Source organism: Magnolia sinica, chromosome 3, assembly GCF_029962835.1.
Source record: "Magnolia sinica isolate HGM2019 chromosome 3, MsV1, whole genome shotgun sequence".
Taxonomy (NCBI): Eukaryota; Viridiplantae; Streptophyta; class Magnoliopsida; order Magnoliales; family Magnoliaceae; genus Magnolia; species Magnolia sinica.
The window spans coordinates 109,515,133-109,537,681 of NC_080575.1; the positions used below are offsets into that span (position 1 = coordinate 109,515,133).

Here is a 22,549-nt window from a genome sequence, read left to right on the forward strand (position 1 = left end):
TATTACTTATTTACACTTGTAATTAGAAAACCAAACATTCTTTTATGGTCCATTCACATAAGATTAAATGGTATAGAATTGCATTAGATGAATTATCAGCATGGTTGCATGTTTAAAAATACCATGGTATTTTGAACATCCAATTTAACTTTCCGAATCAAATTCTTCTTTTAAGAAAAACACAATATTAATTAAAATTAATGGTTGATAGAGCAAGAATTTCTAATCAACATATCAGAGTTTATAATTGATGCCAATCACTTGTAAACATAAGCAAGCCGATTGTCACGCAGGACATATAGATGGACAGCATGGATAAAACACATGCATCAATGTGGGGTCCACTGTTATAGTGGATTTTGAAAATAACCATAAATCCAGCTGCATCTCTTGTGGGACTGGATGATGTTATACTGGACTAATCTAATCCTTCCCGTGGTTGTTCCAAATACCGGAGAGAATTTACACGGTGATAAATGCAATTTCATAGCATCTAATCCCATCTATTCACACGTTCCAAACAGCCCTAGTGAACAGTGGGTTCGGCACTGTAGTCAGTTTAATATAGGTTAATGTATCTACGTGTACAATTTATAAGTGCCAGCGTATCAATTGTCACAATCTGCCAGAGTATCAATAATCCAGTGTATTGTGCATTGATTTTATTTCTATTACAGCTAGCAGTTTTGCCCAAAATACGCTTTAAAATCTATGTTTGTGATTTTATCATTTCAATCAATGTGCGTGCTTGTTTTAGCAATTTTCAGCCCAACAAATCCTCATTAAGAAATTTGGGTCATAATTCCAAGGCTTAATCTAGTCATCACGCCATGAACCAGTCTTGATTAAGAAATTTGGGTCAAAATTCCGAGGCTTAATCTAGTCATTACGCCCATGAACCAGTCTTGATTCATCGCCTCTCCAGCTCCGTCCACGTGTCCAAATGGTGGGTGAACCTTAGGTCTGATGGGTCCTACAATGGATGATGACCGGGTAGGTAAACCAAACATGTGGACCGTCAAAATTAAGAAATGTGAATATTCTCTGTTCAAAGGGGGAAAAGTCCATTGATTGGAAGGCCAGGATTGGTTGGTACTGTGGGTGGGCCATACACAAAATGGAACAAAACACATGGATGTCCGCATTCAATGCGCTGTGGCCATTCACCAATTTATTAAAAATGGTGCACTAGTGTCCCTACCACTATGGAAATGGTGCACTAGCGTGGTCACGCTCATGGTACTCCTTTCTGATTACATCTCACCGTACACGTGGCAGGGAAAAAAAAAGAGGGGTACTTCGGTACAAGGGACCACGAATGGATGGGCTGAGTTCAAAAACCGTACGGGCAGATGATCCCATCCACGTAATAAGTGGTCCTCACTTCCAATAGTGCGGATGAAAACAAGTCAATGGTTGAGACTTAGACATGTGAGACATACAGGATACTGTCCACTGATGGACGGTCGTGATTGTCTTTCTTTTCTAAATTAATTAATTAATTATTATTAATTTAAAAGCAATTAGTCAAACGTCCTCTCCAACCCCTAACCCTAAAACCCTTTTTCTTTTAGAAAAGCAGAAAAGACAAAAGAGAGACGAGAGAGAAACTCATACCACTTCCGTTCACGTATAATCCGACGGTCCAGATTCTCCGAGGACCTTCTCTCTTCTCTGCCTTGTAATCCCAAACTCCATTGTCGTCCTCCGTCACCAACCAATAAATAATTAATAAAAATAACAAATAAATAATTAATAAAAACCCAAATAAATAAATAAAGCTACCACTATTTTTTAATAATTAAAATTCCTACAAGAAAATAAAAAAGAAAAAAGACTATCCATTTTCCTGAAATACTATCCATTTTCAACTCCCTTCAGTTTCTTTCTCCTCATTTCTAATATTTTTCTGTGCGAGTTTGAATGTAAATCGTTGGAAAAAGAAGGGCTACTCGCCGGTCGATACTCCGGCACAAGCCGGCCTGCCTTGTAACGAACCCCGCAAGCGTTGCAGAGCGTCTTTGGACCGAGCGGCCCAGCACGCCATTGTGGCGTCTTCTCTGCTAAGCAATGCAAGCACTTCCTTTTCATATCTCCAACAATCGATTTCCTCTCTCCTCTACCCCATGTGATGAGAAAATCTGAAATCCCACACCATTTTCGTCTTCCTCTCTTGCTCCGTGCCCGTACCGGAATCCGTAGTCCGCAGCTCCCGACGCTGCTCTCAAGAACTGAAACAGGACTCTGGTGTTTTGGGTCTTGAAGAGGGAGTTCAAAAGACTCGAGCTTTGGAAAAGCATCTTCATTTGATAGCCATTCAAGTTCTTCTTCCTCTGCTTGTAACTCCAAAACCTACCCAAAATTTTTAAAAAAATATTTTTTTTAAAGAAATAGGGTTTAAGAAAAAAAGATATAAAATGGAAAAATAGAGTACTTACAGGTAAGGAATATTCCTCTTCTTGAACGTTTACTGTGGTGTCTTGAGGGGCATTCTGGGAAAGGTTTTGCTCTTCTTGTATTTCTTGATATTTTTGGTTAGGGTCTTCTTCAATGTCAGAAGAGAAGTTGAGAAGGTCGTCGACGAAATACGCTGCGGTGTCGAGAGACTCCATTCGCCAGCGGAGATAGAGAGAGAGAACAGATAATGGGAAAGAAGGGTTTTGGAGAGAGAGAGGAGAGGTGGAGGGTTTGGTGGATGAGAGGATTACGATATTTTCACTTTGAAATTACCAAAACGCCATCAGTTTCACGTGAAATGCTGAAAGTTACCCCTCCGTTTCTATATCTGGAGCGATGATGATACCGTAGAGTCAGAAAGAACGGGTGTAGTACTTCCGCATTGGTACATTACACATGGCAGTGTTATCTTTCAATAATCAGGACTGTGTATCTAGTGAGACACGTTAGGGATGTAAGTTGGTTCAAAAGGCACGTTTGTATTGGATGATCCTAGCCATCTAATAAGAACCTCAAAGCGACGGTGTTAATAATAATAATAAAAAAAGTGATGGTGAAGATTAAGTGATGGAAATTAAAGATAATGAAGGCTGTGTTATTTAAATAGTAAGTACGGCTTTCGAATAATCGTCCATCCGTGATGAAGCTTTTTGGGGAGCGGATTAAGGATAACACCTTAGTGGATGTGTTACCCTTACCGTGTGGGGCCCACCTTGATGATTTTATTTTTTTTAAAAATCCACGCCGTCCATCTGTATTCTCAGATCATTTTACAACTTGATCCGAAAAATTAAGCAGACCCAAATCCTAGGTGAACCACACCACTGAAACAGTGGTGAATGACTATTAAAAACTTTTTCGTGGGCCACGCAAGTTTTGGATCAAACTGATCTTTGTATTTTCGATCCATTCAAGTTTGGTTGACCTTATCAATGAGTTAGATGGTAAATAAGTTTCTTAAGACCATTTAAAGGATAAGCCCAAGAACGGAGAATGTCCAGATCTAAGATTATAATATAAAAAGAGAGTGGTGATTGAATGCACTGCCTTAAAAATTTCCTACCACATGTGGTAATGCTTTAATGTCTGGATGATGTTTATTTGACATCTAACCTTTGACATGGTTAAAAAATCATGGATGAAGAGAAAAAGAAATCAAATAGCCGCTTAATCTAAAACTTTTGTGGCCCATTAATGTTCTATCACTACTCTTCCCTCTCATATGGTCCACTGAGAATTAGATTTACTTCATTTTATGGACAGGGTGGATGTAGAATGCACCCATGAAGGTTGGCCCATGGTACGGGCCGCACCTTCTTGTTGAGGCCGGTGCCGCACCTAATCCGCTCCCATCATCTCCCACTCTCTCCCTTCCGGAGAGTTATTTGATACTCTGGCAACGTCTGACAGTTGTTACTCAGCACGTAGAACTTGTATACGTGGCATAATTTATCTTCAATTAAACGGACTGCATTGTGGACCCCATTTTATATGGATCACATTCCTATAATAAGATTACTTACCTTTGATTCATAGTCACTTGTTTGGGTAAATAAGACCGTTTATGTTTCTTGTTCTTAACTCTCGAATAAATGCCCATCAATCCCACAGATAAATTATCAAAGAGGGACCCATTACTTGAATAGTTTATTCTTAATTACTCCACTGTCACATATGCATTATCCAGTTAATTTCTATGTGCCTGCTTACCATTTATCACATTAGGGGTGCACACGGGTCGGTTTGCTCTAATTCTAGGGTGAAACTAGAACCAAACCGTTCCTAATGGCTCTATGATATTCAGAACCAGAATTGAACCGTTAACACCCTAAAACCGAATCGGAATCGGACCGCTAAAACCGGTTCAATTCTGGATTGGTTCCACGATTCTAGGCTTTTTATAATCTAGTCCAATTGCATGTTTTATTTTATAATCTAGCTCATGTCTATTCATGTTGTGATCTATTTGATGAGTGGTTTAAATATTTTATAAGGTGTGTAAAAATGCCTTTTTGGAAACAATCAAATAGGGTATTATAAATCATAAATCATGAGTCAATATATGGAAATAATCAAAGAGTTCCTGGTTCGGTTCTAAGTTCGATTCCACGATTTGATTTCGCAGTTCAAATCCATGGATCGGTTCATGGTTCGATTTGGTTGTACATACCCTCAAATCGAGAACCGAATCATTGTAATAAGTTCTTTAATTTTTAAAATCGAGATCGAAACTAGTTCATTTTAGAACCGAACCAAATCAGATCGTTTGGCCAGTTTCAGTGCACCCAGGTATCACACTCTACCCGACTATCAAAGTTTTTCTTTTTCCCCTTTCCCTCTTTATCCGCGTCAGTACTCTGGACCATTGGTCCCTGGCGTCCCACCGTCTCTGAAGAATGCGCCAAGAAAAAAACTTCGATACTTTGGCAGAGTTCGATGTTAATACGCAGGCACCTAGAAATAGCTTATGGAATGCACACGAACCATACGATCACTCAAATTGAACCGTCCAAATTATCTCACTCATCAGACGGATTTTAAAAAATCTGTACCTATTTGATTACCTTATCAGATTGTGGACATTTATTGGACGGTTAAAATAAAAAATATAGTCCTCTAACACTAACAGATCAGAGGCTAGGATTTACCACCAATCTGACCTTGGGATTCTATCTGGGAGGAAGTGGGCTTCACAACGAGTCTGTTTGAATTTCATGAGTGTACAATTTATGAGTGCCTGAGTATCAAGCGTCAAATGCAGCCCGAGTATCATATACTACTCATGCGCCGAAAGTCTCCCACATTGGAAGGTTGAGAGACCATAGTTGTATTTCTCTTCTTGACCGTCTGTCTCTCTGGGCCACACATCAGAAGGCCAAGATTGTCCGGTTGTGGGACACAGTATTACAATGGAATCCGCTACCAATCCATGGACCACAGTTTGTTGTAACTGAAGATCCGACGTACACTATTACCTGGCTGTTTGACTTTGATCTAGATGGGCCTACCACAGATACGATCTAGTCCAAGAACTAAGTGGTCAGAAAATCCTAACCACTAGATTTGATGAAAAAATATGGATAAGAAAATCCAACGGTTAGGATTATCTAACCAGCCTCCGTTCTTAGGGCCTTGTCCATGGTGAGGCCCACCTGTTTAGCCCACCTGTTTATCTGGTCAGATTTCATATGCGTATTCCCTGTTCACACTTGTGTTCCTTTACTCATGACCAGTGAATGATACACGTGTCATCCGCAACTTGCCTACTTGCTAACTGATTGAGTGCACTTGCTTTTTTTCCACTCGCTTCGCGCATACGGTAATGTATCAGATTCGTAAAAGGCATATCATACGTGTGAAATATCTTAGCCATTCATTCCGTTGAACGCACTGTTTAAATACTATTCTGAAATATTCGAGTTTTCTATTCTTCAAGTGGGTCACACTTGCACAGAGTAATGGATGATTTAGAAAATTGATGAGAAATCAAAATTCCAATACGTTTTTGAATCATACGATCAATGTATTGTTTTTTTTTAGGATAAAAACCTCGGATCCTAATCATGAGTGGCTTGGATCTTTCGTTCGTGTACTACGTGTACGCGTGTTTGGAGAATGCTAAAAACGATTTGTACTCGCTCGATTTCAGTTCGTTTTTATTCAATTTATTTAGGTGGCATTTAATACATTCATGATGAATGACGTTTTCGTAATTTTAGCAGAAACAAAGGGTATTATGGTTATCTCTAAAATGGTAAGGGATAAAGAGGCGGGCCGGTGACGCAACCCCAGCCCTAGGCGACGACCTTAACAATGCTCAATCCAATGAGCTGGACACGTACACGTCATTCATCCAATGAGAATCTGACATCTGTCTCACACTCATCGGGCGGCGTCCTTACATCCCTGCACGTGCAGTAGTTCTTGTCCGTTGGTTTGTCCTTCCCTAGTGCAGTGCGGGCCCCCCTTAGAGTTTAATCACCGGCCTTGGTTTGGTGTCGTGCGAGATACCAGACACTTACCTCTCGCAAACAGCAACAGTGCTTTGACATCCACACCATACACAAGGTGGGGCCCATCATGAAGACCGTCGGTGACAAGTCACGACACTCACGATGGTCCCATTATGAAATTGGCCAACTCGTGAAAGCTGTGATAAAGGTGGGCCCACCATGACCATCATCACGAGCAATACTCAACCTGGTCCAATCATCTGATGGTTTAAATCAGACTTGCCAAACTGTCTAATTTCATGTACATGTGGCTCCTACTTGATGAATGGACTAGCCTAATATTCGATGTTCGTTCTCTCCATGTCGACAGCCTCCAATTGGACACTGCTACTGTCAGTACGGACACATTGTGGCAGGATTTGATTGGTCCACGTCTTGTTCTAAGAGAGGCCTCACACAAAGCATGATTGAAAGGGAGGGCCATTGGGTGGTGACCCGACCCCAACAGTACCCAGTTTGGTGGTGACCCCAACACCACTTCAATTTAACTAAATCAGCTTTAATATACTTAATTTTGTATAAATATGTGGTATTTAAAGAAATGATTGTAATAACTCATTGAAATGTAAAGTCTAGCCAAAATTGAGGATATTCCAACGCTCTAATTGGCTACAAACATAAGGATCACAGGCTAGGAATGATTAAAAATCATTCTATTAATGTGATTTAATGTAGCAATTGATAATTTGATTGATTTGGGTTATCATAAGTGTGCCACTTGTATAATGGATTAATAGCTTAGCGACACTTTATTTATGTGTGTAATTCGCTCATCTTACATGAAAATCTTATAAAAAATTATGAGATTTCAAAACATATGAAAAGCACCTATTTCACGTCTTTCAAATATCTTCAATTCCATTTGTCTTCAAATACATGGCACTAAATGAAGGATTTAGAGCAAAATCCTCCCAAATCCCTAAAAAAACACTCAAATACAAGGCACCAAGCAGCCCTTGAGGAATACATGGGCACTTGGGCATGCAAATGGATACATTTACATGGAGAGGGCAACATGTCTACTTCCCTCATCTGCATAGAGTCCATGCTAGTGAGGGACTCTTTGGAATGTGGAGAGGTGACATTTAAATAGGTGGCAATGGGCAAGTCTTCAAAGCTAGAACTCAACTTATGCCTACCATGGGCCTAGCACAAAGCCCAACTCGGCCCAAAATTTTAGCCATCCCAGCCAAACCCAAAAATTGATAAGATCACTATTTTTTTCCTTGAATGTTCCTGATTTATCCTTTAAACAAGTGGGTCCCACATGCATATAAATATACATTTTAAAGGAAACAAGCCAATGGTCTACATTAAAGATGAATGTGTTGCCCAACCAAGGATTGCAATGGGATATTTGTTTGATACAGCACATGTATATATAAAGTTGAGCCAATGTTGAATTAGGCTAAAATACTTGAGCCTGAGCCTGACCTAGAAATTTATCAGGCCATGCATGTGGGGCTAAGCCTGGGCCACGGTCCTAACTACTAGGTCCAAGCTACGTAGGATTCGGTGAGCCACGCAGTCCATGGTTACCCTACTAGGTAGGGTCCATAAGAGTGTGAAAGGAGAGAAATCAAGCAGCACACTTCTGTTTCTTAAGATACCACCATTTACTAAGAGTGGTCTATGACATGCGTGTTTCTTTAAGACCCCACCATTTACTAAGCGTAGTGGATGCCAAGCGTGTCAGATGGGTCAGATGGGTCAGATGAGTTGGCTTGCATGATTTTTAAATTAAGGCATTTTAAAAGTGAGTTCCATTGCATATATATATATATATATATATATATATATTGTTAGCTGGTTAGTACACCCACTGACAGTTCACACTTCGCAGTTAGCCACCAATGCATGCAAGTATTCATTTCATCTAGGGCCCTGTTTTGGCATTGCTTCTAGCAACTGCATTCTCAAGAAATAATTCTATGGAAATTGGCTGTCTGTCTTCCTTGTAGTTCCATCACCTGTTTCTAATATTGGGGCCCACCTTCTAGGTAGACTATATTAATTTTAGGAGCTTAGTGTTGTGGGAAAAAGGTAAATTTGATTATTATTATTATTTTTTGTAAAATTGATTAATTAATTAATTAACCAAACACTCAACGAGATTTGGACGAATGGCCGGTGTCGTAGGTTTACTTCCCACAAATGTGGGTTTGATTTCCCTCCTTAGCATTACCTAATGCACATGGTTGTGGGTGATTGCCCACATTTATGCAAAAAAAAAAAATGATAAGCGAACACATTTAAATGTAAAAAAGTTATTTCAGTATCAAAATTATTTAAAAATAAAATAAAATTTGAACAAAGCCAAACGAACCCTAACATGAATTTTATTCGGTGGGAAATATTAAATAATCTAGATTTTAGTGTTAAAGTGTCTTCATATTAGTACAACCTAACATTAACATGTATAAATAAGATGAGTCCATGTGGGACTTTGTTTCTATAATGGAAAAGTAAATCCAAGCCTATGAATAAAAGAGACCCTTAGCCATTTTTATCCATGCTTAAAATGTATAGGGCTACCATCTATTGCAGAGATTGGGAGAATTGGAGAGAAGGTGAGTGAAAGACGCTCACCGTACAGGGATTTCTGGAGCACGCCTGGATCCGTTCATCTGTAAGGCGAGTAAAGGTCAGAGACCCTGTGTATCTCACTTCTATGATGTGGCAAGGTTTGTAGGCAATCTCTTTCTAATTTGTTATTTACAAGTTGATATTATTACGTATGCATTTCGTAATCCTAATTTTGAAATCATAATTGCCAATTGAATTTATTATTATTATTATAATTATTATTATTAAAAAAGACATTTAGGTCATGGAAAGTTTATGATAAGGATCATCTATTGATCGACTTGGATCTTGCACATACTCCCTACATTGACACATGCCGAATGTCTTTTTTGCACATGCCATACCATTTTATCACACCCGCTGATTTCAAATTGAAAGGATCTATTACTTCTATTTAGGGTTGACAACATATCAAGTTCAAATCAGAACTAATCTAAGGTCCCTGTGGATTCAACTAATTGTACCATGTATGAAATAATCCAAGTTCAATTAATATTGGTGGGTCCAACTCCATGGCTCAGTGGTAGATAGATTCTATTTGAACATTGAGATCTTGAGATAGTGTGGGTGTAAAAAAAAAAAATTTCAATTAATTTTGCAATCTGTATGTTGGTAACAAGCCTAGTTGAGAGCACCACTCAACCCAATGCTACCACGTGTTTTTGTTTGGTTTCAAATAATAAATGTTATTATCAGCATAATCTTATCCCAACTAATTATCGAAATCTTATCCCAATTAATTAGAGTCAATTATATAATTTTATTTTATTATTTCATCAGGATTCATGATAAAAGTTGTGATAAAAGCTCCATGATAATTCAACCTAACACAACACTCTTCTTTTATTTAAGCGTAGAACTAATAATGAGAGCGCAAAACTCTATCTTCAAAAAATAAATATAATTAAATAAATATACATAGAAATGAGATATCCAATTAAATCAAATCGGATAATTGTGATCACTATAATAAGTTAATTGCCCCACCCATTTTTTCATAGGATGTCTTGGGTACTTTATCTTGACCAACGTATGCTCAAATCCTGACCATTCACCTGGCCTGCTAATAGTTAAATGGGCCATCACACCTACCCACTAAAAAACAAAAGACAAATAATGCATATTTTCTCCATTCAAGTGAGCCATTAATACCTACCCACTTGATGTTGGGGCTAGTGGGCCCTCTTTAACTTAGGTTACTATGTCAATAGAATATAACACAAGGTTGGATTATACCAACATTCTGAAATATTAGGTGGGCCCAAAAAATTAGGTCGGATCCGAGATGGAATCTTAGAAATCATATTCAACGACCGGATGGTCCGGAGACGTGCTTTATTTTTATTTTATTTTATTTTGCAACACATGCTCAAAATGCTTAATTATAGAGACCCACTTAAAATTAATTGACACAGGACGACTTATAATACATGTTCAGGTCATTGTCGTCTGAATAGTCTGGACGTGGATGGCACTACCCCTGGCATGTGGCTCCAACGGGCCACCGTGATGTATGGCTTTTATCCACACGGTTCATCTGTTTTTACGTATCATTTTAGGTTAAAATCCCCAAAATGAGGCAGATTCAAAGATCAAGTGGACCACACCACAGGAGGCAGCATTACTAATGACAACCACCGTTGAAACTTTCCTCAAGTCCACCGCTGATGTGTGTTTGCCATCCAACCTGTTCACAAGGTCATATAAACCTGGATGAAGGGAAATCACAAATTTCAGCTTGATCCAAAACTTCTGTCGCCTCCATGAAGTTTTCAACGGTAAGAGTTTAATCCTCACTCTGTGCCCATGGAGTGGGGCCCATCAGTTTCCTAAATCATATGCATCTGCTAACTCACGAAGTTGGGGAGGATTCCTCCACCGTACAAGTTCCATACTGGAAGGGAATTGCCTGTGCCATGGGCCACATGAAGTTCCTGTATTTGGAAACTATGTGGGGCCCACATAGATGTTTGTGACTAATCCACTCCGTCCATAAGTTTCTAAAGAATAGAATAGTACAGGAGACAAAAAATCAGTAGACCCGAAGCTCAGGTGAGCTACACCACACGAAACAGTATGTATTGAATGCTCACAATTGGAAACTTTGTGGGGCCACTGAAGTTTTATATCAAGATGATATTTGTGGCTACAGTTTATCTTAGTGGTGGTAAACCTTATGAACGGTTTGGATGGCATATAAATATTATGGTTGGCTACACCAAGGTTTCAATATTGGACGTTTCTGTTCCCACTGCTTCATGTGGTACGACGCATCTGAGTTTTTGATCCTCTGATTTTTAGAATTCTGTCCGACCACCATCTTGGGAAACTGATGGATGGAGTGGATTTGTCACAGGAATTTCTGTGGCCCTGAATAGCTTCCGACCATAGGAACTCTCCGAGGGGCAGACGCAATTCGGGTCCCATACATCATGCCATTAGACATGGCCCACAAAGGACACTGTTTGGACCATCTTAATCATCGGACACGGCCTGCGAAATTTTTATTTTTATTTTTTTGAAAAAAAAAGGGTCAAGCAAGGGCTGAGACAGGCCACCCTAAGTTAAAATGAAAATGAAAAGGTAATGTAAATGGCACAAGAGGAAGATGAAACTATATTCATTGAAAGATTCCCATGCAATTAGCCCATGACATCGTTACTATTTTATTAGTATATATATAGGGAATTATTTTTACACTTTGGTTATTAATTGAAATTGAGTAAATTATAAAACCTATTGTTTTTATGTAACATTTAGAAAATTAGAATGGTAAAAAAAAATCTAAACAATGATGTTTGTGCACTTATTAGTTGAAGTAAAAGAATTCAATGTTTTGTTTTTAACTGTCCAATAAATGTCCATGAATCGTATAGTGAGCTAATCAAATAAGGGTAGCTTTTTCATGGAATATCTAAACTTGTGTCCATAATTTGGACAATCTAATTTGAATGATTTATTTCAAAGAGTATGATTATTCAAAAATATTTATTATTACCTATATATCAACCCCAACACCAAAGTGCATCCATACAGTACATGCTGTATACATTAGAACTTAAGAACCAAGTTATTTATCATCAGCCCAGGCCAGCTGATTTAGGCATTGGGCCTAAATTTTTAGCCTGAGCTCAACCTAAGCTAAGTTTGTGGGCTCAAGTCCTAGCCCTTCACGACTGGGTTGGTGGGGCAGGGTTGGGCATATTGGCCCATTGCCATCCTCACATTTCACATATGTTCCAATCTTACCTATATCAATCTTGCTGTCCCACACTAATTATTTTCATTGGTTTTTCAAGCACTTGGGGGTAAGGAATGGTTATTTGGCATGTACTGTACATTATACAATGGCCTTGAATGTATAAGTAATACATGTGTCACATTTGAGGTACTTAGATAATATTGTTACGCACAAACGACATATGTAGAACTTGGCATATATACGAAAATGGCAAAGGGAATTGAAAGTTGCAGTGCTTGAAAATGGTGGCGGCACTTACGGAACAATGACAAGTGTATTTTGAGAGAATAGGTTGGTCTGTTTGAAGAGCTTGCTCCGGTATCAAGGAAAGGGGAATGGTTATATGACCCTATACATGCCGCGGCACAAAAGAGAGGCCAACTCCACTCATCCGGTCTTTGGTTGGAAACGGGCAGGAACTTTGAGTGGACATGGTATATGGGTCTTATACCATCCAATTTTTTTTTTTTTTTAATTATTATTATTAATATTATTCATATCATTTTAAGGTATAAGCCCAAAAGGGTCCTTACTCTTGCTTCGGTGGTAGACTCTCAGGAGTTTTAACACTTGGTCAAGGGTTCGAGTACCCATAGGGGTGTGTGTGCTTGTGTAAAAAAAGAAAAAAAGAAGAAGTTATAAGCCCAAAATCATCCCTTAAAATGAGGCAGATTTGATGCTCAAGTGAACTACAACATGGGGATTAAACTCTTACATAATTTTCAACCCTGCTACTACCGGTTGGTGCTCTATGGGCCCCACCATGATGTATGTGTTTCATCCATGCCATCCACCCATTCTTCCATATCATTTTATGATATGATCCCAAAAACGAGTTTGATCCAAATCTCAAGTGGACCGCATAGTGTTGATTGAATGCCCACCATTAAAAACTTCTTGAGGGCAACAAAAGTTTTAGATCAAGCTGATATATATATTTTTCCCTTCATCCAAATCTTTATGACCTAATTAATGGGTTAGATGTCAAATAACCATTACAGTTGGCCCTAGGAGGTTTTAAATGATGGAATTCAATCACTACTGTTTTCCCATGGTGTGGTCCACCTAAGAAAAATTATATTTCAAAATGGATAGATGACGTGAATAAAATACATACATCATGGTGGGGTCCACATAGCACCGCCCACTAGCCACCTCTCACTGGCCAAACCGCATCCATTTGGAATTGCCACAAACCACCACCGCCCTGAAGTGCGTTTACGTCACTTAGCGAACTCCAATATGATGTATGTGTTATATCCACACCATCTATTCATTTTGTGACATCATTTTATGGGATGGGCCCAATGTTGAGATGGATCTAGAGTTTATATGGGCCACACCTGAGAAATCAATGGGTACAGTAAACCCCGTATGAAACTCAAAGCAGGATTGCGGTGATCCCTTGGCCAGCACAAATTCCAAGAAGGGGTTTCAAAACCCATACCTATGCGAGTCCCAGACAGGCCGTCCCAATGATCCATAGGATCTTAAAACCCACTTCTATCTAATTCCCTCTAAACCCATGCGCCAAACACTCCCTAAGGGCCTAATGGGATAGTAGTATTAAGCTGTATTAAATGGAATTGCATTACCAATCCCACTTTGAAATTTGAGATGACATGTTTGGAAGGAATATGAGATGGGATTAAAATTAACTTTGTAGGCTTTGGAAAATGAGCCTGGTATTGGAAAGTATGACATGTGATTACTAATCCCACGGCTGATGGATTTTCGTTGCATCCGAGTTCAATTCAAATGCATATCATCAAACATGGGATAAACCCAATCACATTACACATGCGTTTATTGGAACTTTTGCAATTCTAACCACCTTAATCCCACTTAATACAGCTGGATAAATAGGCCCTAAAATAATACAAAAAATGGATGGACGGTGTGGATAAGACCGGTGGCTACTCAAAGCTCCCGTCCGATCCCAGCTGGAGACGGGCGGGTTTGGACGAAATCCGCGTCCTCCGCGAGCGTATGTCTCACCTCGTCATTAGTGAATGGTGCCAGCCAGCCTGTCTTTCTGCAACAGCACATGTGCATGCTTAGCCCCACTGCATGGGATCGGACGCGGATCAGATACTGACGGGTTGAATAACTAGTTCGTTGCTAAAGTGACATCACCAAGTTCTGTGAACCCCACTATGATGTATGTGTTGCATCCACAACTTACGTGAATTTGGAGATATTATTTTAAGGCATGAGCCAGAGATTGAGGCAGATCCAAAGCTTTAGTGGACCCACCACAGAAACCTGCAGGGAGATTGATGCCCACCCTGCCCGCCCTTCAAACCTTTCCAAGGCCCACCCTGATGTTTTTTTTCTAAATCCAACCTGTTCAAAACTTAACAAAGACATTAAAGAAGGGAGGATGCAAATATCAGCTTGATCTAAAACTTTTGTGGCCTTTGTAAGTTTTTAACAGTGGTGTCACTCTCCCCCATTGTTGGTGGGATCCACTCGAGCTTTGGTACATGACTAATCCTTTGAATCTTACCCTAAAATGATCTCTCCATGTGGATGGACGGCATGGATACATCACATATATCTTGGTGGGCCCCATAGAACTTGGTGACAGTCCCGCTACTCAACCGGTCAGTAGCTACTCCCCTCTTTGACGGAGTTTGCAATCCCACGGTGAGAGCTTGGATTACACCTAAAATCATTTCAATAGCTGCGGGTGTAATATGTGTGTCATTGTGCACTATCACCGTCCAAACATTGTCCATGTAAATCAGCATCGTCCAAACATTGTCCAGCATCGTCCAAACATTGTCCATATCAATCAACGATTAAAAATCGTTGGTTAGTCACTCAAACATGATCTTGTGCTTGCGGTCCATCCGAGAGTTTGAATTTCATTGTTTTCAGGCAAAGCATATATTTCAGCAGGTTTATCACAACCATAGTGTCAAAAATTATATATCTCACTAATTAGAGATATTAAAATTGATTTAGTAATTAAATTCAAACCCTAGTAAATATAGCATGCATGGGTATTTTTGGATTAAAGTTGATTCACACACCAGGCTGTCAAACACACTGGGAGGATTGCAAATCCAGGGGGTTCCGAATCCAAGGGTTCCAAATCCACGCTCCCAAACAGTCCCCCTTGATAGGAGTTTACAACCACAGGGAGAAATCTCCTTCTTAGGAATTTCTCAGGATATTTTCTAAATTTTGCGGTTTTTCTCCTGATGTTGTCTGGAAAATCTGGCAATAATAAAGTTAAATAGTATTCATTAGAAATATAAATGTTTAATATATAATTATTAATGAATTGGTTAAAACTTAAATAAATTTTACATAATATCAGAAAATTTTCATGATAAAATATGATGGGGTTTTCCTCCTCAGTTCGGAAGAGAGATTGGGCAGCATAGTGTAAATCTGATGTGTTTTACTACGCTGCTCAACTGGTCGAGGGTGGTGCTTGACCAATCGAGTGGCGCTCGACTCAAAGTCCAGCAAGAAATTAGTTTGGAAATACCGAGGTGCTCGACCAGTCGAGGGAGGTGCTCGACCGGTCGAGGACCCTGCTCGACCAGTCGAGGTTACGTAGATTCATGTTCAGATTTTGTACGGACTACGTAAATTTGAAGCGGTTTCGCAAGAGGTGCAAAAGGGAGTTGTCTAAACTATAAATATGGGTTCCTAGGGCTTTTCTAGGTAATGTAAGAGAGTTTTCTAAAGCTTTACAAGGGTTTACTAAAGGGTTTAGAGCTATCAAAGGTGTGAGAGAGAGAGAAAGAGATAGGAAGTTCATGGAAGGGAAGTTCTGCTCGTAGAGGTGGTCTATTGTGCACTCGACATCTCAGCGCTTTTACGTCCTCGTGATCGGTGAGATCTCTCCGTTTTTCTTTTATTCTCTTGTTGTTTATCCGCTCCTGCGTGAGTGAAGAAGGTTTGATCCAAGTAGTGTGTGCTTGTGATCGGTTGTAACGTTCTATTTCATAATGGATTGTTGATCTGGATGAGGTTTCATGGTTTTTACTTCTTTGAGGGTTTTCTACGTAAAAATCTCTTGTGTAGTATGGTTTGTGCTTTGATTTATTTTATTGTTTTATTATCCCATAATTCAGGTGTTTTTGGAAGGCTAGATCCTAAGGTTTTGTGCAACAACCCCCAACAAAATATTGAAATTTGAAAAAGTACCGATATTTAGAAAATCTTAAAATGCTATGCTGTAACATCATCTTATTATTATTATTTTTTTTCTTATAACGAAAGTTTCAAAATATCAGGTATAATTGTCCCATTGTTTTATACCATAGCCACAAATTCATTCTTGTCAATTTCTCAAGAAATTTTTAATATTTGACTTTCTCTTGTGATATTATGAGAAAATTTAAACTCCAGTAAAAAATGTAAAATATTTATGATAAAATAATAAATAATTTAAAAATTTTAAAATATGTATAAAAATGAAATTTATAAAATTTATTATATTAAAATCGTGATAAAATTGCAGAAAATTAATTTTTTTAAGATTTTGAAAATCTCACACTATTATCACTTTTATTATTTCCCTCAAAAATATCGCGATATTTTAAAAAGTTGGCGATATTGCTCCAATCGATTTCAGGTCCGACGAAATATTTATACCACGACAGAAGCCTATTATTGGTGGGCCTTTTTTTTTGGGGGGGGGGGGGGGGGGGGGTGGGGATTTTCCCAAAAAACCGCCTCTGTTTTGGTCAGTAGACCAAAAACATATTACTTTTAAACTATTCTTTTCAAAATACCGTTTTATTTGCACCGTTAGCTTTAAAACCGCTGGCCATGAGTTTGTTGTACACTTTGACCGGAGTATTTTAGTATTGATGAAAGTACCCTACTCTTTGTATTAGAAATTATTATAATTTAGCATACTTTAAAACGTCCAATAAATGAGGTGGGCCTGCTTACATGATACTTGTTGCGAATCTGAATTGTCTATCATTTTCATCATCTCATTTGAAGGCGTGGGCTCAAGCGGAGCACATGTGACTAATATGACTGGAAAGAGTGAGTAATTGGTTGCTATCATCAAAACTATCAATGGTTTATTTTAATGCTTTCGGGACATTCAAGCTTATCATTCACAGTGATTATCAAACCATTAATTTTTGCTCCCAATTTAAAATTTAACTCTAAAATCATATGAGGAAAATGTTGGACAGGGTTTTCTTTTATTTCTTTTTTTCTTTTTATTTAAATTATTTATTTATTTTAAGAGCACAGCGAGGCAAGACCATCTCACACCTATATCTGATACAAGTTTATGACTAGTGATGTTTTTATGCAATCATTAATTTTGGTCGGGCCACCTTCGTGATGCTTCCTAAATGTGAACAATTTATCATTTTTACCTTCTCATTTTAGGGCGTGGCCCAAAACCCAAGCAAATTCAATAAAAAAAAATTGGGTCCCACGATTTGAAAATGTGGGTACGTGGCTTATTATGGCTTATTATCGTTGCAATTATCATTAGTTAATCTTAATTTTGGTGGACCCCACTTTCTTGATACTTAATTACCCATTTTCGCCGTCTCATTTAAGGCAGAGGTGCAAAATCTAAGTTGTTCCACTGCAAAGGTGGATCCACAGCATGAAAAGGTAGGTATTTGGATTACCATCGTTATGGCTTATCACCATTAAAACTATCAATGGTCCAGATTTGATATTAAGCTATTCAAATTGTTGAAATGATATTTTCAACCATTCAGAATGTCAATCCAGTGGGTTGAATGTAACCACCGATTTTTATTCATGATGTAAATTTGGTGGCCTCATGATGGTTTAAAAGGCCTGGTTTTAACATGCACTATTACCTTCATGTGGCCCACTTAAGATTTTAATATCAATCTTCTTTAGCCAAAATCATAATTTATACGAGAAAAATGGTGGACAGCTTGAATTTTTTGAAAAGAACATAGTGGGTGCCACAATCACAACCTCCACGTTGTATCAACCATCGACTGTGACCATGTTATACTTGCATCACATCCTTCCATCAACTAGTAAAATCGATGGATGGTTTGGATCTAGTTCAATTACACGGTATGTACAACAATGACATAGCTTACCAAACACAGCACACCCGCAAAAGACATCAAACATGTATAATACCTGTATAAACACATTAAAAAATTAAAATAGGTCTTAGACAAATAATAGCATAAAAGTCTGGTTATTTTTACTCGGGAAGAGGGCAAATTTATCATTTTCCCACATAAATTAACCTTCATGTTACTCAAAAGCAGTGTACGTCGTAAAAAGTTTGTATATGTATAAAAGGAATTTTGAACGTACTAGTTTCGCCGAATTGCAAAATGCCCCGAGTATTTGATCTCTCAAATATATTCTTTAGTTGGCATTCTAATCACTTTATAGAGAATCAGTGTACAAAAATACCTTCGCTTTTATATATATATATATATATATATATATATATCAATTTTCTTTTGTTGTTTTCTTTGAGTTTTTTTTTTTTCAAATTTCTTCTTCCTTTTCAAACATGCCTTGCAGGAAACTACCATAATATTTATTTGTCATTCAACTTGTTATAAGGTCACTTAGGCTTAGATGATGGAAAAATATAAGGATTAGCTTGATCCAAAGCTTTTTGGGCCCACCTTGGTATGGCCAAGTTGGTGGATGGAGTGGATCTGGCATGTGGATTCCACCAATGTAAAATTCTTAAATATGTACGAGAGAAGGGAGACGTCCCGACACTGGATGTTTATAGTGTCTGGGATACTTTAAGTCTAGCATCAGCGACGCTAAGGGCGGAAGCCTTTTTGGGCGTGGGCAAGGCCCATATTGATGTATGTGCATAATCCATGCCGCCCATCCTTTTTGTCGTATCATTTTAGGGCTAGGGCCTAAATATCAACTTGATCCAGAGCTCGTGTAAGCCATATAATAGAAAACAATGGTGATAGTGGCACCACTGTTAAAACTTTCCAAGGTCACCTTGATGTTTGTTGGAAGTAAACTCTACCTAAGTCAGGACTTCTTGGATTCATGGCGAGTTGGCCAATAATGTGGACGGAACGGATCACCCCGTCGTGAGCCCTAGGCTACGGTACCAATGACTATGGAATAAAGCATTCCTTCCCTATAAATTTATTCTGTAGCCTTTATCCATTTCTTTTTGTAGTAAATGCACACCAATCTTGACCCTTAATACATGACAACCTTAACCCTACAACCTTGATCCTTAATACATGATAACATCCACCTTTAACACATGACAACCTCGACCCTCAACACATGACAACATTGACCCTTAACACATAATAACTTTGACCTTTATAACCTCGACCCTCGACACAAGACAACCTTGACCCTTAACACATGACGACCTCGACCTTGAGGACACCATATGTGGAGCCCATAATCAAGTATGTGTTAAGGGTTGAGATTGTCATCTGTTAAGGGCAAAAGTTGTCATGTGTTAAGGGTTGTGGTGCCCATCATGGGATATGTGTCGAAGATTTACTCCGTCCATTGGATTCATAATTTAATTTAATGCCATGGTAGATTTTCAAAGTCATTACTTTTTATGACCAAAGAATGAATTACATTCACGGATAAGGTGAACAAGAAAATAGTTAGGATTGAATGGCCACCAAACACTGTTATTGGTTGTTATGGGCTATCATGGATGTACTACACTACAAGAAAACTTTTAAGGGCATTCGTACACTGTTTGCGGGGTCCACCATCGCATACATGTGTAATCCACTCTATCCATTAACTTCGAAATTTCATGGAAGGCCATGGTTGAAAGCGTGATTAGCATCCGCCAGTCACATTGATCATATCACAAGAAAATAATTCATATCGAACGAACACTATTATAAGTTATCAAGTTTTGTGGGCCACAAAGAGATCATGTCAGTAAAAAGTTAGCATATTTCTATATAAATAAAGGGCTACAACGAAAATAAATGAATTGAATTTAAATTTCAATAAGCCCAATAACAACTTCTATCCACATAACTTTATTGGGATTTAATATGACATAACTTTTTCTTCACTAAAAAACCGTATTACTACTGATCAACAATAATAACAATTTTATCGGAAAAACTTTTCAAAACTTGTTAGATTACTACCCTCAGTATATTTGAAACTTCAATTTAACCATGCCATGATGCTCAAGATCTCTCTATAAAAACAGTATGCTGTTCCAGAGAAATGGTTTTAAATGATAGGTTTTTTAATCCGGAAACTGAAACAGAGGCAGCTTACGGGAAAATTCCCTCTTTTTTTTTTTTTTTACCCCTCAGATCAACTCGCTTCTTATCTCAGTCATTCTCACCCCCACAACATTTCTTCGCTGTCGCAGTCGCTGTCGCAATGAAATCATCAATGGCTGCAATGGAAGATCCTTTCCTTCCTCCTTCCATCTCCTCTTCTCTCATGGCCGCTCTTATAATCTCCCTAAATTCCAAAGCCTTCCTCCTCATCTCCTCTCCCTCTGTCCCACACATCACCATCTCGATCAGACGCTTCACATTCTCCCTCTCGATATCCATACCACCCCCCCTCGCGATCTCCACACAAACGCCCATCTCCTCCTCCATCATCTTCGAGTTGTAGAACTGCTCCGAAGCCAACGGCCATCCGATCATCGGCACGCCCTGGCTCAAGCTCTCCAGCACCGAATTCCACCCGCAGTGGCTGAGAAAAGCTCCCGTCGACACATGCGCCAGTATCTCCACCTGCGGGGCCCACCTACGCACCAAAATCCCCTGCTTACTCTTCGTGATCCGATCCTCGAACCCCTCCGGTAGCCATTCCGATCTGAACTCGCGGTTTATGTCGAACCCCAACGGCGGCCTGATGACCCAAATGAAATCCTGGCCGCTCGCTTCCAATCCCATCGCCAGCTCTATCATCTGTGGCGCGGAGATGGTGTTCTGGGACCCGAAACAGATGTAAAGAACGGAAGATGGACGGCGGAGATTTAACCACTCGACGCAGCGGTCGGTGGAAATGCCGGGTTCTTTTCCTGTACTTGCATGAGAGGAAGTCGAGGAAGACGATGGATTAAGGAGAGATGGAGGGAGCAAAGGTCCGACGCTCCACACCGGAAGCCCGGTAAATCTCCTCAGCAAATCCAGCCCCTTGACTTCCATTTCCTCCACTGAATTACAAAGCATTCCATCTGATCTCAAAGAAAACGATAACTGCCGTCGGAAAAACACCGACCACGGATCACAGCCGTCCGCAGCTCTCATATACCACGACATCTGACTCCGATGCAGTCGGATCGTGTCGGGCCAACCGGGAAGAGTGAACTCGTCCGAGTCGGCCTTCGTATGCGGGAGGTGCAGCCAGAGAGGGAAGTAGGCGGCAGTACCGTAGCCTCCGCATGTGGAGAAGACGGTGTGGTAGATGCCGAGGCGCTGAGCGATCTCGACCGTCCATCCGAAGAAGACGTCAGCGATGATGCAGAGAGGCAGGCCTTCGGTTTGGGATAGGTCGGAGATGAAGCTTTCGAAGGAGGGTTGGAGGGTTTGGGAGGCTTCGAAGAGTTTGAGAATGAAAGTGAACGGTAAGGTGTTTGTGTTTTCTGAGTTGGGAGGGAGGCCGTGTTCGGAGCTGTTGAAGGGAAGGGAAGAGAGGCGGATGGAGGTGTTAGGAGGGAGGGAGGATTCGACGGTTGGGATGTTGAGTGGAGTGGTGACGATGGTGATGGTGTGTGCCGTTCGTTGCTCGATGAGCTTGGCCAATGCTACGAAAGGGATGAGATGGCCTTGGGCCATGTATGGGAACATTACTATGTGTTTGGCCATGGAAGAGAGAGAGAGAGAGAGAGAGAGAGAGAGAATCTTCTGTTTTTTTATGAAAGCGGTGTGGGAGGGTATGTGTCGTTTTTATAAGTTTGTTTTTTTGGATGTGATGTGTGGTGGTCCATGGTTGATGAGCAATGGTAAACGGCTGGAAAAGTGTCATCAATGAGGAATCGGATTGCGTACTGAGTTACTCAGTACGCTCTTATCGTACTGAGTAAACTCAGTTGGGCCCACCGCGAATGCTTGTGGTTTATCCACGCCGTCCATTCGTTTTTCCAGTTCATTTTATGGGTTCAACCCAAAATTGATACATATACAAAGCTCAAATGGGCCATACCACTGGAAAAAGTGGAAGTATTGATTTCAACCGTTGAAAACTTTCTAAGGCCCCAGTGATGTTTATTTGTCATCTAACCTGTTCATAAGATAAGAAAGACATGAATGAAGGG

General features: G+C 39.5%; 2 protein-coding genes across 2 annotated transcripts; both read right to left on the reverse strand.

Moving 5' to 3' along the window:
• Window positions 1–1,772: 1,772 nt before the first annotated feature.
• On the reverse strand, window positions 1,773–2,759 carry LOC131240667 (GATA transcription factor 1). The gene is made up of 2 exons (XM_058239053.1): window positions 2,439–2,759; window positions 1,773–2,352 (listed from the first exon to the last, which is right to left on the reverse strand). The coding sequence occupies exons 1-2, from the start codon at window positions 2,610–2,612 to the stop codon at window positions 1,858–1,860; spliced, it is 669 nt and encodes a 222-aa protein (XP_058095036.1). The 5' UTR covers window positions 2,613–2,759; the 3' UTR covers window positions 1,773–1,857.
• A 17,488-nt stretch (window positions 2,760–20,247) lies between these two features.
• Window positions 20,248–22,130, reverse strand: LOC131240668 (crocetin glucosyltransferase 3-like). Its single transcript, XM_058239054.1, has one exon. The coding sequence runs from the start codon at window positions 22,098–22,100 to the stop codon at window positions 20,607–20,609; it is 1,494 nt and encodes a 497-aa protein (XP_058095037.1). The 5' UTR covers window positions 22,101–22,130; the 3' UTR covers window positions 20,248–20,606.
• Between the last annotated feature and the right edge of the window lie 419 nt (window positions 22,131–22,549).

Coding starts and splice junctions, on each gene's coding strand:
- LOC131240667 (XM_058239053.1), bottom strand. CDS start 2,612: ATGGAGTCTCTCGACACCGCAGCGTATTTCGTCGACGACCTTCTCAAC. Junction 2,353..2,438: donor AAGAGGAATATTCCTTACCT/GTAAGTACTCTA, acceptor AATTTTGGGTAG/GTTTTGGAGTTACAAGCAGA.
- LOC131240668 (XM_058239054.1), bottom strand. CDS start 22,100: ATGGCCAAACACATAGTAATGTTCCCATACATGGCCCAAGGCCATCTC.